The following is a 17,662-nucleotide window of genomic DNA, read 5'->3' on the forward strand; positions in this document are numbered from 1 at the left end:
GTTTTTAAAAATCAGAGTTTAATCAAATTCTACATTGTAGAAAAAGTTTCGATCCAAACGTGCAGAACTACCTTAACATAAAGTTCATAGTTTAGATTAAGTGATTTTCTTCAGAATCTTTGAAGTTGGCTTTGAGAGTTGAGATCAATGCCTGGAAGTTGTTGTTTGGTAAAGAGCTGAATGAGACATACAAGAAAAAGATGGAGGAGATACTAGCATTTATTGATGACTACAGTAAGAGACTTAGTCGACCAATCAGAGATCTAGATGATGTGAGACAGGCTATGTATGCCCTGTCTGACATCAGAGAACACCATATAAGCATTGATATGGGACTTGGACCTATTGAGGTATATGTTAAAGTGTAATCTTCTGTAAGACCAATAGAGTCATTCCTAAAGCTCCTAGTATCAATGCATAATTTCTGAAGTTATTAATCATATGAAAAACAGAGGGACATAATTGTGCCCCCCACATGAGTAGATTTGCTCTTGTCCGTGCATCCGTCTGTCCGTCCGAAGTTCGTGACGCGCCTAGCTCAAAAAGTATTTGATATAAATTGATGAAACCTTGCATGAGTCTTTATCATGATATGAACTTGCGCACCTTCTATTTTTTGTCTGGCTCCGCCCCAATTTTTAGAGTTATGGCCCCTGAAATAGTCAAAAATGCACATTTTCACCTTGTGACACACCTAGCTCAAAAAGTGTATGATATAAATGGATGAAAACTTACATGAGTCTTTATCATGATATGAACTTGCACACCTCTTATTTATTTGCTGGCTTCTCCTCCTATTTTTAAAGTTACGGCCCCTGAAATAGTAAAAAAATGCACATTTTCACCTAATCATGTGCCTACGGAGTTATGGCCCTTGAAATAGCCAAAATAGTGGATTTTTTGTTTGTGATGCTCATAGCTCAAAAAGTATATGGTATAGAATAATGAATTCTTTTCATAATTTTTTTTTTGAGGCTATACCCAATTAAGAATGCAAGCATTTGAATTATTTCCCCTTATTTGTGACAAATGTACCAGTGGGGGGCACACCCTGTGTCCTACAGACACATTCTAGTTTTTAGCTCACCTGAGCAATGCTCAGGTGAGTTTTTCTGATCGCTCGATGTCCGGCGTCCGTCGTCTGTCTGTCTGTCTGTCTGTCGTCTGTCGTCTGTCAACATTTAGCTTGTGTATGCGATAGAGGCTGTATTTTTCAGTTAATCTTCATGAATATTGGTCAGAATTATAACCTTGATGAAATCTAGGCCGAGTTCGAAAATGGGTGGTCTCGGGTCAAAAACTAGGTCACTAAGTCGAATCAAAGAAAAACCTTGTGTATGCGATAGAGGCTGTATTTTTCAATTAAACTTCATGAATATTGGTCAGAATGATAACCTTGATCAAATCTAGGCCGAGTTCGAAAATGGGTCATCTCGGGTTAAAAACTAGGTCACTAGGTCAAATCAAAGAAAAACCTTGTGTATGCGATAGAGGCTTTATTTTTCAATTGATCTTCATGAGTATTTGTCAGAATGATTGCCTTGATGAAATCTAGGCCGAGTTCGAAAATGGGTCATCTCGGGTCAAAAACTAGGTCACTAGGTCAAATCAAAGAAAAACCTTGTGTATGCGATAGAGGCTGTATTTTTCAATTATTCTTCATGAATATTGGTTAGAATGATTGCCTTGATGAAATCTAGGCCGAGTTCAAAAATGGGTCATCTCGGGTCAAAAACTAGGTCACTAGGTCAAATCTAAGAAAAACCTTATGTATGCGATAGAGGCTGTATTTTTCAATTGATCTTCATGAGTATTGGTCAGAATGATTGCCTTGATGAAATCTAGGTTGAGTTCGAAAATAGGTCATCTCGGGTCAAAAACTAGGTCACTTGGTCAAATCAAAGAAAAACCTTGTGTATGCGATAGAGGCTGTATTTTTCAATTATTCTTCATGAATGTTGGTCAGAATGATTGCCTTGATGAAATCTAGGCCGAGTTCAAAAATGGGTCATCTCGGGTCAAAAACTAGGTCACTAGGTCAAATCAAAGAAAAACCTTGTGTATGCGATAGAGGCTGTATTTTTCAATTGATCTTCATGAATTTTGGTCAGAATGATAACCTTGATGAAATCTAGTCCGAGTTCGAAAATGGATCATCTGGGGTCAAAAACTAGGTCACTAGGTCAAATCAAGGAAAAACCTTGTGTATGCGATAGAGGCTGTATTTTTCAATTGATCTTCATGAATTTTGGTCAGAATGATTACCTTGATGAAATTTAGACCAAGTTCGAAAATGGGTCATCTGGGGTTAAAAACTAGGTCACTAGGTCAAATCAAAGAAAAACCTTGTGTATGCAATAGAGGCTGTATTTTTCAACTGATCTTCATGAAATTTAGCCAGAATGATTACCTTGATGAATTCTAGGCCGAGTTCAAAAATGGCTCATCTGGGGTCAAAAACTAGGTCACTAGGTCAAATAGAAGAAAAACATTGTGTATGCAATAGAGGATGTATTTTTCAATTGATCTTCATGAAATTTGGTCAGAGTGATTGCCTTGATGAAATCTAGGTCTAGTTTGAATATGGGTTATCTGAGGTCAAAAACTAGGTCACTAGGTCAAATTAAAGAAAAATCTTGTGTATGCGATAGAGACTGTTTTTTTTCAACTGATTTTTGTGAAATTTGGTCAGGATGATTGCCTTAATGAAATCAAGGTCGAATTTGAATATGGGTCATCTGAGGTCAAAAACTAGGTCACTTGGTCAAATCAAAGAAAAAACTTGTGTATGTATTTGACATACTTGTGTATGTATTCTTTGATTTGACTGTTTTTTTTTCAATTGATTTTTATGAAATTTGGTCAGAATGATTGCCTTGATAAAATCTAGGTCGATTTTGAACATGGGTTATCTAGGATCAAAAACTAGGTCATATCTAAGAAAATGCTTGTTTTATCGCAAGAGACCAATTTTTTGGTCCAATCTTAATGAAAATTGGTCAGAATATTTGTTTCCATGAAATCACTAGGTCAAACATGTTTTACACTGTTATGGTGTGTTTCTTAGGTGAGGGACCTAGGGCCATCTTGGCCCTCTTGTTATGTTGTTATTGTAAGATTTTGTACTTAGTCTAACCCTTGGAAGAAAGTTCATGCAGTTTTGGCAGAATATTGATCTGATCAACACTATTGCAGAATCTGTATTCTAAATGAACTGACTCTAGGTCACGGTCACAACTCGGTGTGAAACATTAGAGCCTTCTTAGTTGTTCTGATATTTTGTATTGAAAAATATGAAATACTATATACTTGGGAAATTATTTAGGCAAAAAAAAACAAAAACTTCTGGTGGCATGGCCAAAAATAGTAAAACAGTAGGGTAGGTAGGTCAGTATTTTTTTTTTTTAGCATAACTGTGAAATCATTAATATTCGTGGAGGACTAATTTTCGTGGTTGAGTCAATCAACGAAATTTAATCCTAACGAACAAGTAAAATTCCCATTCATATGTTCAAAAGTTGAAATATTTCATATGTTCAAAAGTTGAAATCCACAAATTCATATCCCCACGAAATTGCCATTTTGACCAAAACCCTGAAATTTTATGCCCACGAAATTAAATGATTTTACAGTATTATAAAGTAAATGCAGCTTAATATCGCAGTCCGGGTGACACGTCTTCAGGCTTGAGCTGTGTAGTCACCATCCTTAACTAACTATGGTTGTCGAAACGACATGTCATAAAAGCAACCGAATATATTAAACAAGCGGGTATTCAACACTGCCACCTGATCTTTGATAAGCCGATGATCATTAGATGCATCCACATTCTCTATGTTTCAACACCACATATATAGGAGACCTGAACATGGCTGACATTTCAACGGGTTCGAAATTCGCATACACTACACTAATTATTAAGTGGCTATCAATATTGAGAACCTTTGTCTCAATTACTTGTTTCATTTTCTTCTTGTAATAGCCACAGACGACCGCCGAACAGAAGGTATTTTGCAACCTTTTTCTAAATAATCCCTTAAAGGGAGGTAATTCATCTGAAGTACAGAATTTTAAAAAATCCTCGCGAGGTATTTGAAGATGAGTTTCAACTGTTATCTAATTTACATTATGTCTTTACGAGCAATATCACGGAAACAATTTTAAAGTCTTATTTTGTAGCAAAAAAAAAACTATCAACAATAACGTGGATCTATAATTTAATCATGCCTAAAATGACCGTCTTTTTGACAGACCATGACATATGAACGTTTATTGCCAAGAATTTTGAAATCATGTTGTAGATTTATTTTATAAAATGCTTATGAAAAACTGCCAATAACAGGCATACATCGTCGGTAAAAAATAACCTTTATCATAAATATAGAAGTTAGAAATTGTTATTTAAAAAAAAACGCAAGCTTTATGTTTTTTTCGTTTGTCACATATTTTCGCAACCCCAATTTTCGGAAAATTTCTGTCATTTTAATATTGAAATATTTACCTATGTAAATATATTTTAAGATCATTATTTTATAAAACATTGGTAAACACTGGAAACATTTAAACTGTACATAATTATAATGGGGGCCCCGATAATGGTATTAGATCTACATCGCGTATTGAAATGTACAAATTGACTGTCCAAATCACAGAACTGACACGTGTCAAATGGTATAAAATGACACTTGTCACACAGAATACACGACAGAAAGTGTCTTATTATTATAAGTAAATGACATTCTGCCATTATTCTGGATAACTGGTACCAACTTGCGCATAATGTCGTCTGCCTTAAATTATTTTTGCATTGTTTACTTTGGGTGTTTTAGGCTGAAAAGCATCGTACTTACATAGATAACTGATCAAAATACAGCCTTGGTTGGACATAAATCGAGCTAAGTTCAAAGTTTTATGTAAATTGCGAAGTATTCTGTAGAATTCATTTCTTGCGTAAAAAATCACTTGCACCGGTTTTCGTGTTTGCAACCACTTGGTGCAAATTATATTTTGTAAGCTTGAAAAAAAATTAGTGCAATCATAAACCGTCAATCCACTGTGTATTTGACACCTTTAAAGTAGTGACATGTGTCAGAAAATTAAAAGAAGCAAACGCACTTAAAGCGTGACGTAATTATGGAATAAATTGTAGCGACGCGGATGGTATAATAGCACACCGGTTTTGTTTGATCGTAAAGTCAAAACAACACGCTATCGTGGTCATGCATTAATCAATCTAAGCTGAAAAAAACTTTACCATCGGCAGTTAAAATTTATGGTCGATCGGGCCACCAGAAACACATCTATTTTTTTTAGGCCTTATTATCTACTGCAGACTATGGAAAATTTTAGGGAAATTGGTCTGCTAATTGCCAAATAAAAAAAACACAGCAAAAATACCTTGCTATCAATATTTGACGTATATGTCTAATTCATATGCAGATTAGTTTCCCTTACAGAAGCAAGCCTCTGTGGCGTACATGCTGCGTATTTGCTATGTATATGCCGCAAACACAGTAGTACGCCAGAGGAGTACATTTTACATACACCGCATGCCGCGTACTATTTCGACGAGTACACAGCATGTACGCAGGAGGTCACTAGTACACTTCAAGTACGCAGCACAGACTCTGAAAATTTAAGGAGTACACTGCATGTACGCAGGAGGGACTTGTACAAGAAAATAGTACACTGCATGTACACCGCAGATACTTAGAAATTTGTGCAGTACACTTCATATACGCGGGAAAGACTTGTACAATTCTTTTGGCATTCATACTTAGTTTTTTTTTTATAAGTTAAAGTCTGAAGTAAACTTCATATACGCGGGAGGGACTTGTTCATTTTCTTTTGGTGTTTATACTTTGAATTTTTTAGGTAAAGTCTGAAGTACACTTCATGCAGGAAGGATTTGTACATTTTTTTTTTTTGGAAGCAAGAACTTGATTTCTGAGTAACTTTTATCTTAATAGCATAGAATAGTTCAGATTACCGGTATTCTGAACAATGAAAATTTGCCAAACTATTTGCAATGTTCATTTGTGAAGCTTACATCTTAGTGATTTCTGAGCTGCACCTTGCATGCAGTGTAAAAATATATTCTTTTTCATTTTGAATTAATCCTGGAGCTTTCTAACTTGGATAATTGAAAAGCCTTATTTGAACTTTGTTGCATTACATTTTGTAATACATGAAATACAGTTACCAAGATAATGCCTCAACAGCGCCCGAATGAGAAGAATTAATAGCTCTCACTGTTATTTGAATACTCTTAAGCAGAACACCATTCTATCATGTTTTATAAAGGCTTTAATGCTCATTATGTTAACTCATTAAGGCCTCACCAAATTAAAAAGTTGTTCATCGGATTTGCCACTCGTATATTTTCAGAACGTTTTGGCTAATTGCGCTCGCCCCATTGGAAAAAATCAATCCATAATTTTTTGGTGCGCTACTTTTTACGGACGTAAAAGTGTATAAATGCTTATATAATTCCAGTCCTAGATTGTTCTCAGATGGATTTTAATCAAAATAAATACATACTACGCACACATGGTCTATAATTAATCATAACACTTATATTTAGTTGCATTAAAGTTGTTTCCCCTTGATGCAGTTACGCCATTTTCTTCAAATGTTTACCAAATTACATGATACAAAAATTGATTTATTTCATTGAAAAGTGGATGAAGAAAAGCATACAAATTTATTTGATAACATCAATCTACATTATTTTGGTAAGGGTAAATACTTATTGATGCATGTCACTTACCTTTTTTCTGTTTTTTTTTCTGTCCAAATGATCAGCATTTGCATATGAAAGTTGGTGGGGTAAGGAATTTACATTATCACCGCAGTTTCGCCACAAGAGTACACAGCATGTATGCAGCAGGAGTACACAGCATGTACGCCGCAGGACTCGGGCCAGGAGTACACAGCATGTACGCCGCAGGACTCGGGCCAGGAGTACACAGCATGTACGCCGCAGGAAAAAACAGCATGTACGCCGCAGGGGTAGTACACCGCAGGCTCATTTGCATGTGAAAAGTGTATGTGCCGCGTACATGCTGCGTACTATTTCCCGCATACTAAATTCCTCCAGCGTACATCCTGTGTACTATGTAGTCCACAGCATGTACGCAGCAAGTAGTTCGCGGCAGAGCTCATTTGCATGTCAAAAGTGTACTACAAACGTACTATCAGTGTATGTGCGGTGTATATCCTGCGTACTATTTAAAGCCCTTGATTTCAGTACACATCATGTACGCATCATATACGCTGTATGTACACAGCAAGAGTACGCAGCAGGCCTTTTTCTTCTGTAAGGGTTAGTTTGTTGGATCACACACACTTTCAATGCAAAATGAAGAAGCAAAACCATGAAGCTATAAATAAAGACTTTTCATCAGTCTTTTATGTAATATTAATACCATATACAGTTATACACTCATATTCATGTAATGCTATTTTGTATGTTTACCTGTTGCATTTTGACATGCTGAAAATAGCACAGCTATCCTGTGTCAGTTTGAGTTAATATTTTCTTGTTTTCAGTAAAATGCTTCCATATATTTCAAGCAAGTGCTTGTATAAATATACTATAGATAGCCACTGTATGATAATTTATTTAAACTGAGTGTTGCTTTGAAAGCTAAGTACTGTTTATTTTTCAGGAATCATACGCAATGCTGAATGACTTTGGAGTAACGGCGCCCAAAGAAGAAAATGACAAAGTGGACACACTAAGATATTCCTTCCAGAAAATGCTAGTTATGGCGGTATGTTAACATTTGATTGTGCACAAGACATTGATAACATTATTTTTTTATGTCAATTAAGTATTGATGTACAAAACATATTATTGAGTATTGATGTATACAGTTATGCTCAGGTTTAATACTGATGTGTGTAGTTGTGTTCAGTTTTGCTATTAATGTTTGCAATAACTGCTATGATTTAGTATTGATGTGTTAAGTATAATTATGCCGGAGTTTAGTATTAGTGTGTACTATTATGCTCAGGTTTAGTATTGATATGTACTTTTGTGCTCAGGTTTAGCATTGATGTGTACAGTTATACTCTGGTTTTACATTATTAGATGTATTCAGTTATGCTCAGGTTAAATATTGATGTGTACACTTGTGCTTAGGTTTGACATTGATGTGTACAGTTATGCTTAGGTTTAGTGTTGATGTGTACAGTTATGCTCAGTTTTAGTATTAATGTGTTCAGTTATGCTCTGGTTTAGCATTGAGGTGTTCAGTTATGCTCAGGTTTCGCATTGATGTGTACAGTTATACTCTGGTTTAGTATTGATGTGTACAGTTACAGTTTAGTATTGATGTGTACAGTTATGTGCAGGTTTAGTATTTGTATACATTTATGCTCAGGTTTAGTATTGATATGTACAGTTATGCTCAGGTTTAGCATTGATGTGTACAGTTATGCTCAGGTTTAGTATTGATGTGTACAGTTATGCTCAGGTTTAGTATTGATGTGTACAGTTATGTGCAGGTTTAGTATTGATGTGTACAGTTATGCTCAGGTTTAGCATTGATGTGTACAGTTATGCTCTGGTTTAGTACAGTAAACCTCGCTTATAAGGAACAGCTTGGGACCTCTAAAAATTGTTCCTTGTAACCGAGGTTCCTTATATCCGTATAGCGAACTAGTTCCTTGTAACCGAGGTATGTATAACGAATACAATTTGCATAGTGAACACTATTTGACTAACGTTTGAAAAGGGCTATGTGTTCACACCCCGAGCCGACCATAAATCTTTATGTGAAAAAGTTGCGAGCCTAGTTGTAGTACCGCTCCTTTCCTGGAGAGTGCCTGCATGTATATGACTTAAATAGCGTTGAAACACGGCGTTAAACCTAAACGAAGTCGGTAAGAATGACCGTAATTTGTGTTTATTTTCTTGTCAGCTATTTCTATCTTCTTTTCTTAGAGAGCGCTACATTATGACTATAAGATATGTTGCAGTTTCTCACCTTACCTTGCTCGAGAATAGGCGTCATTACTAATAGAAATTAAATGTTCAAATTTTTATTTTGCACATATTGTTATGAACACGTACAAGGGAAATATCGTATAGAACTCAACTCTTCAAAAGGAGAAACCGTCATTAATATAGCAAAAATCAAAACATTATATACGGATAAAAGTGTAAATTATACCTATATAGTTTTGCTATAGTCCATGTTAGCACCTGCTATAATGTTTACGATTGAAAATTTGGTTAACTGGACTGTTTGCCATTGTTAATCACACGTAATTAGCACATTTATTTAGGATAGAGACAGTAATGACCAATATTGATATCCCAAGGTTTGTTGACCGTTACTGATTTTCGTTCACCATTGTTAACTTGAAATACCTAATACATGTAGCTCTGAACATAATCTTGAGTAAATATAAGTCTACTATCGTTTTGTATTTGGTAAATGTTAATGATGATGTTTTTTTCTTTTTATCGTATCCGTGAATTAACATACTAAAGATCATACTTCATAATGTTGCAATTAAAAATTAATTTGTGTTTATTTTTGTAAGCGCGTGTAAGTGCCGACGTTACTCCGACGTCACCAGCGATTCTCCTGATTATTTCCGGTTTTCAATAATTTTTATTCTTTATGTCTGTTCGCTATAACCGAGGGGTTTTCCATTGAATTTCGTACTTTGGGACTGGAAAAAGTGTTCCTTATAACCGAGGGTTCCTTATAACCGAGTTCCCTATAACCGAGGATTTTTATATTGAATAAAGAAGGAATGCCATCGGGGAATTGAAAACTGTTCCTTATAACCGAGTGTTCCTTATATCCGAGTTCCTTATAAGTGAGGTTTACTGTATTGATGTGTACAGTTATGCTCAGGTTTAGCATTGATGTGTACAGTTATGCTCAGGTTTAGCATTGATGTGTACAGTTATGCTCAGGTTTAGCATTGATGTGTACAGTTATGCTCAGGTTTAGTATTGATGTGTACAGTTATGCTCAGGTTTAGTATTGATGTGTTTTGCTCAGGTTTAGTATTGATGTGTACAGTTATGCTCAGGTTTAGTATTGATGTGTACAGTTATGCTCAGTTTTAGCATTGATGTGTACAGTTATACTCTGGTTTAGTATTGATGTGTACAGTTATGCTCAGGTTTAGTATTGATGTGTACAGTTATGCGCAGGTTTAGTATTTGTATACATTTATGCTCAGGTTTAGTATTGATATGTACAGCTATGCTCAGGTTTAGCATTGATGTGTACAGTTATGCTCAGGTTTAGTATTGATGTGTACAGTTATGCTCAGGTTTAGTATTGATATGTACAGTTATGCTCAGGTTTAGTATTAATGTATACAGTTATGCTTAGGTACAGCATTGATATGTTTAGTTATGCTTAACATACTGTTTCAGAATCAAGTGCAAGACGACCTTGTCCACCTACAGCCAGGCTTTAAAAAAGAACTGTTAACTTCTGTAGAAATTTTTCACAAAGATGTTTCAGATTACACACTTAACTACGATCAGGTCAGTGCCATACACTACATTTAAAAGTATTAACCTTCCTAAGAAGAGAGAGGGGAAATCTTCCTAAGATTTTAAGAATCCTTGAGCACAACTATTGTGATTGCTCACCATCTGCCCTCCATCTTTATATTCCTTCAAACAATTCTTCTGAAGCCATGAGGTGGAGGTTGATGAAACTTGGCCTAGATGTTCCTTTGGTAGTCTTCTTTAAAAAGTGTTCAAATGGTTTCGCTTGGTTATATGTAGGGGCCACCAGAGCTAAATATAGAAAAATCTTCAAAAAACATCTTTTCAACCGCTAGATTGATTTTGATCAGTGACCTTCCGACAAGATTGTTAGAATCATTCCAGTTCAGAATACATGGCCACAAGTGGGCATGGTTACTTTTTCCTGTATGTATATAGTTGAAATTTCAAAAATCTTCTGGTGTGAAACTGTTGGCACGGTTTTGAAATAATTTCACACAAATTGTCACGTTGTAACTCCTTGCCAAAATTGTTTGAATTATTCTGATTAATCAGAAAATTCATAATGGTCGCCAGTGGGCATGGTCACTTTTACCAATTTCCCTATATGTTAAAAACATTTGTTGTATGAAACTGCAGGCCTGATTTTAACACAAATGGTTTGTGACCGACCCTCTACCAAGAGGGTTTAGATTATTTCGGTTTGTCAAAAAAACATGGCAGCTAGAGGGTTTGGTCACTTTTCCCTATATGTTTTTAGTGAAAACTTGAACAATCTTTTTATATGAAACTATGGGCCCAATTCTAAAATAATTTCACACAAGTGGTTCTTGTTTGACCCTCTAGCGAAGTTGTTCAAATTATTTTGATTTTTAATATCAAAAAACATGGCCACCAGGGGGCTGGTGACATTTCCCTATATGTATATAGCGAAAAATTTAGAAATAATCTTTTTGTCATAAACAGCAGGCCCAGTTTTTAGCTCACCTGTCACAAAGTGACAAGGTGAGCTTTTGTGATTGCGCGGTGTCCGTCGTCCGTCCGTGCGTGCGTCCGTCCGTAAACTTTTGCTTGTGACCACTCTAGAGCTCACATTTTTCATGGGATCTTTATGAAAGTTGGTCAGAATGTTCATCTTGATGATATCTAGGTCAAGTTCGAAACTGGGTCACGTGCCTTCAAAAACTAGGTCAGTAGGTCTAAAAATAGAAAAACCTTGTGACCTCTCTAGAGGCCGTATATTTCACAAGATCTTCATGAAAATTGGTCAGAATGTTCACCTTGATGATATCTAGGTCAAGTTCGTAACTGGGTCACGTGCCTTCAAAAACTAGGTCAGTAGGTCTAAAAATAGAAAAACCTTGTGACCTCTCTAGAGGTCATATATTTCACAAGATCTTCATGAAAATTGGTCAGAACGTTCATCTTGATGATATCTAGGTCAAGTTCGAAACTGGGTCACGTGCCTTCAAAAACTAGGTCAGTAGGTCAAATAATAGAAAAACCTTGTGACCTCTCTTAAGGCCACATTTTTCATGGGATCTGTATGAAAGTTAGTCTGAATGTTCATCTTGATGATATCTAGGTCAAGTTCGAAACTGGGTCACGTGCGGTCAAAAACTAGGTCAGTAGCTCTAAAAATAGAAAAACTTTGTGACCTCTCTAGAGGCCATATATTTCATGAGATCTTCATGAAAATTGGTCAGAATGTTCACCTTGATGATATCTAGGTCAAGTTCGAAAGTGGGTCACGTGCCATCAAAAACTAGGTCAGTAGGTCAAATAATAGAAAAACATTGTGACCTCTCTAGAGGCCATATTTTTCATGGGATCTGTATGAAAGTTGGTCTGAATGTTCATCTTGATGATATCTAGGTCAGTTTCGAAAGTGGGTCACGTGCCATCAAAAACTAGGTCAGAAGGTCAAATAATAGAAAAACCTTGTGACGTCTCTAAAGGCCATATTTTTCATGGGATCTGTATGAAAGTTGGTCTGAATGTTCATCTTGATGATATCTAGGTCAAGTTAGAAACAGGGTCATGTACGGTCAAAAACTAGGTCAGTAGGTCTAAAAATAGAAAAACCTCATGGCCTCTAGATAAAAATTGGTCAGAATGTTCACCTTGATGATATCTAGGTCAAGTTTGAAACTGGGTCACGTGCCTTAAAAAACTAGGTCAGTAGGTCAGATAATAATAAAACCTTGTGACTTCTCTAGAGGCCATACTTTTCATGGGATCTGTATGAAAGTTGGTCTGAATGTTCATCTTGATGATATCTAGGTCAAGTTTGAAACTGGGTCAACTGCGGTCAAAAACTAGGTCAGTAGGTCTAAAATTATTAAAATCTTTTGACCTCTCTAGAGGCCATATTTTTCAATGGATCTTCATGAAAATTGATCTGAATGTTCACCTTGATGATATCTAGGTCAGTTTGGAAACTGGGTCATGTGCGGTCAAAAACTAGGCCAGTAGGTATAAAAATAGAAAAACCTTGTGACCTCTCTAGAGGCCATATTTTTCATGAGATCTTCATGAAAATTAGTGAGAATGTTCACCTTGATGATATCTAGATAAAATTCAAAACAGGGTCACGTACCTTCGAAAACTAGGTCAATAGGTCAAATAATAGAAAAACCTTGTGACCACTTTAGAGACCATATTTTTCAATGGATCTTCTTGAAAATTGGTCATAATTTTTATCTTGATAATATCTAGGTCAAATTCAAAACTGGGTCACATGAGCTCAAAAACTAGGTCACTATGTCAAATAATAGAAAAAACGACGTCATACTCAAAACTGGGTCATGTGGGAAGAGGTGAGCGATTCAGGACCATCATGGTCCTCTTGTTAAATAATTTTACACAAATGTTCCTTTGGAGATTCGTTATGTAAATTGTTCGAATTAGTCTGATTATCAAAAAATATGGCCGCCTGGGGGTATGGTCACTTTTCCTTATAAATTTATATTGGAAACTTAAAAACCTTGTATGAAACAGATGAGTCAGTTTTAATTTAAAAATAATGCCACACAAATTGTCCTTTTGTGACCCTGTATCAAGATTGTTCAATTTATATCGATCCATCAAGAAGTATGGCCGCCAGAGGGTGTGGTTGCTTTCTTGTATATGTATATAGTGCACGGTGCACAATCACGTGACTTGGGACGTTTCAACAGGGGTATCACACCAAGCAAAATTCGTAAACAAAACGATGTTTTTGAAGGTAAAGATATATTTTTGTAAAATGACACCTAGGTGGTGCAAGTCCTTATATCAATGCGAACCTCTGGTGATATAACATATGTCCATGTCAGCTTTAGTTTTGCTGGTAACTGGGACAAACCGCAATGCTTTCACAGCAAGCGTATTTTCAAAAGGCTTGAAAATCAAACCCAAGCAACTGTTCCTTGAGAAACAACCAACTAGTTGTCACCACTGCATTCTCTTTGATATCTAAGGTCATTTTGGTACGATTTTCGCTCAGAAAATGGCGTATTTCTGGATAGATCGCCAAACTCGAAAAATGTCTGTTCTAAAGTCCAAAAGCTCTCAGAGAAAGCACCATTTTAAATCGCGATTTTCTCGTTCCTCTCGTTAAATGCAATGCTGCAAATTATTGCAGGTTATGTTTTACCCTGACCGCCTCGGTAGCCTAGTGGTAGAGCATCTGCTTTGAGTGCGGGAGGTCATGGGTTCGATCCCCGGCTGCGTCATACCAAAAACATAAAAAATGGTACTAGTAGCTTCCTCGCTTGGCGCTCAGCATTAAGAGGATAGTGCTGGGACTGGTCAGCCCAGTGTCAGTATAATGCGACTGGGTGGGGTATCATGCCACGTGTCTACGGCGTGATATTCCAGTGAGGCAGCACTATAAAGTTGGGCATTGTGCCCATTGCTACAAGTAGACACCGTCGTTTATATGACTGAAAAAATTGTTGAAAAAGACATTAACCCCCCCCCCCCCCCCCCCCCCCCCCCCCCCCACACACACCACACACACACACACACACACGTTTTTCCCTACCAACGCAATACTTAGTAAAGTTTACTGCACGCGGATAGTGATATTTTCAAGAAAATGTGGGTAACTAAAGAAACATGCTATCACCACCAGTTGCTTTGGACCAATGCTGTCACATCAAGCACAAATGTTTAGCTGACAGGTTAACCCTATTCTGCTGGTTATTTTGCCAAGAAGATAAAGCAAAATGATTCTTATTTGACATATAGCCCTTTCCCAATTGGATTTCACATGAATTAAGTTGTATCGAGACAACACTTGAATAACCAAAAGATATACTCTCACAGCTTTGTTTTAAAAGTCAGTGCTGTCGCAACAAGCTTAAAATGTTGACACACATTTTAACCACTTTTCAAAATAAGATCAAAGGTAAATAATTCTTACTTGACAAACATTCCTCTCTCCTTCGATTTCACATAAATTTAGTTATTTTTATTTAATTAGGAAAGAACTTGGGTAAAACAAGATTTAGCTCAGTTACAGCTTATCATTAAAAGATCAATGCTCTCACAAATAGCCAAGTATTGAATAAGCGATTTTACAAAGTATTGCGTTGGTAGGGAAAAATGTAACCTGTGTTAATTGCGGCATTGCATTCAACGAGAGGAACGAGAAAATCACGATTTAAAATAATGCTTTATGTGTGAGCTTTTGGACTTTAAAGTGGACATTTTTCGAGTTTGGCCATTTTTTGAGCAAAAATCATACCAAAATGATCTTAGATATCAAAGAGAATGTAGCGGTGACAACTAGTTGGTCTTTATCAAGGAACAGTCGCTTGGGTTTGGTTTTCAAGCCATTTGAAAATACGCTTGCTGTAGAAGCATTGCCGTTTGTCCAGGTTACCAGCAAAACTAAAGCAGAAACGGATGTTATATCACCGGAGGTACGCATTGATATAAGGACTTGCACCAGCTACGTGTCATTTTACAAAAATATATCTTTAAAAACATTACCTTCAAAAACACCGTTTTGTTTACGAATTCTGCTTGGCGTGATATCCCAGTTGAAACATCACAAGTCACGTGATTGTGCACTGTGTAGTGGAAACTTTAAAAATCTTCTTGTTTGATATTGTCTCTTATTATCCTATATGTCATCATTTTCAGCCCACCCCCACCTGCCAACCACACACATACATTACCTGTCCATATTTATATAGTTGGAACTTAAGTTATTGTTAGAAAACACTGGCACTAGTTCAAAGTAATTTCACAGACATTTTCTTTGCATAATCATCTACCAAAACAGTTCAAGCAAATGGTGTAACTCAGGTGAGGGATTATATAAGGGCCATTATAGTCTTGTATATTTACAGGTTTATTAGTATTCAGCATGCCCATTCACGCACTGCAGTACGTGAATCACGCACAAAATATCAAATGCATGCATAAAAATCACTTGTTGGGGTACATGCACGCAGAGATTCGGAACTCCAGTTCAGCTGCCAAATCGCTGTTTATTTCATCGCCCACTTGCCAATTGTTTGGTATGGTCTAAAACGCAGATCTGGTCCACGAACTTTATAATTTCGTTTCCATCACCGAATTCTCGGCGTAATTGTCAGCTGTATAGAGGGGTTTGGTAAATGTTTTAGTCGGACGTCACACGGGTCGTGTGCAAAAAAAGAATGGATACGAAACGCAAAAAGGCATTTTAGCTTTAATAAACTCAGCAAAAGGTTAACAGTATTTTATTTTTTCGATATTTAACTGCAATTTTGATACACATTGCATATCTGTAATAGTTTGGGCATTTATCATTGATGGACGAATTTTACCAGTCTCCAGTTGATTGTATGCTATTTCGGACGAATCGTGTTCCGTTCACGAAATTGGGAATACATGAACCTTGCTGAAAACTTATTTATATTTAGTATAATATAGGGAGGGGTCTTTTGATTCAGAATTTCCTATCTTAACTTTGGAAAAACGTTTTACATTTTCTAAAATTATCTCATCTGTTATACCCCACCCACGAGAGTTCTGTATGAAAAAAAAACCCCCAAAAAACGTAATATACAAATTTCAGTAGTTAAATAGAAAATTTTCAGATCTGCCATGTAGTGTACCCCCAAATTTTGAAGTGTACCCCTATTTTGCAAAAGCAGGGGGTACATGTACCCTCAACTTTAAAAATGAGTGGGCATGCTGGTATTAAAATTATTTGTCATTCTTGTACATTTGGGCAAATTGGGCTAATTCTAAATCATGTTTATAAATGTGCCTTGTTTACGGCCAGTCAGAGTTCCTCTTTGTCCAAATGATGCTGTATAGCTGTTCAAGAAAGAGCATCTCCCTTCTTCCCCCCCAAAAAAAATCCAGAGTGAAAGTATACTTGTTGATCCAAGTTAATTTTCGCTAATATATCTGGTTTAAACTTGCCATATGTCCTGGCTGTGCACCTCCTCTTTCAATTGGCAACTTTTGTAACTCATTGATGGGCTTGCTAAGTACTACTTCTGAATTATGTCTAATTAATTTGCATTTCTTTTAACATTTAAGGTGTTACTTTTCGCTCAGAGTGTTACATCTCCTGGCAGTTGCCATAACTCTGATTTGCTTAAGTACTACTACATTTAAATTGCTAATTGATTTACTTTGCTTGGTGTGTTAACTCAGAATTTTTTGTCCAGATATGTGAAAAATGTGTGAAAATTGATTATTTATTTTGCAAAATAAATATTGTTTTAAGTGTTTCTGAAGAATTATAGAGTCAAAATTTTGGAATATCAATATGACTTGTCAGTTAGCTGGATCGGATATCTTATTTGTGAGAGCTATGAAAGTTAAGTGGAAAGAACATTTAATGGAAACTGGAGCTAGTAAAAAGTGTGTACTTGTAAAATTTCAGGATGGACCAATGGCCGAGGGAATATCTCCAGTAGAAGCAAATGACAGACTACAGGTTTTTCAGGTATTTGATATTGATTCTGTCCATATTTAATACAGGGCTGCTGATATTATTTGCAGTTACTTGCAATGCAGAGGTTAATATTGGCACAGAATCCAGGAACACTGGTTGTGGTTAAATGCCTGTGGTTACATAACTGACAGTTGAAAAACCGCTTGAAACTAAGAACAAAAAAACTGTAGAATACTATCGCAGGATGTCTCAAGGAGATGATTTAGTGTAGTTATCCATTTACC

General features: G+C 36.2%; 1 protein-coding gene across 1 annotated transcript in view; it reads left to right on the top strand.

Annotated features, from left to right (window-relative positions):
* The window catches only part of LOC123532722 (dynein axonemal heavy chain 8-like), a 330,542-nt gene that overhangs the window by 119,369 nt on the left and 193,511 nt on the right, over nucleotides 1–17,662 (top strand). The window contains exons 27-30 of the mRNA XM_053518182.1: nucleotides 115–350; nucleotides 7,671–7,775; nucleotides 10,409–10,522; nucleotides 17,367–17,429. Coding sequence (XP_053374157.1) covers nucleotides 115–350; nucleotides 7,671–7,775; nucleotides 10,409–10,522; nucleotides 17,367–17,429 — 518 coding nt within the window. The remainder of the gene's footprint in view (nucleotides 1–114; nucleotides 351–7,670; nucleotides 7,776–10,408; nucleotides 10,523–17,366; nucleotides 17,430–17,662) is intronic.

This window comes from Mercenaria mercenaria, chromosome 11 (genome assembly GCF_021730395.1).
Source record: "Mercenaria mercenaria strain notata chromosome 11, MADL_Memer_1, whole genome shotgun sequence".
Taxonomy (NCBI): Eukaryota; Metazoa; Mollusca; class Bivalvia; order Venerida; family Veneridae; genus Mercenaria; species Mercenaria mercenaria.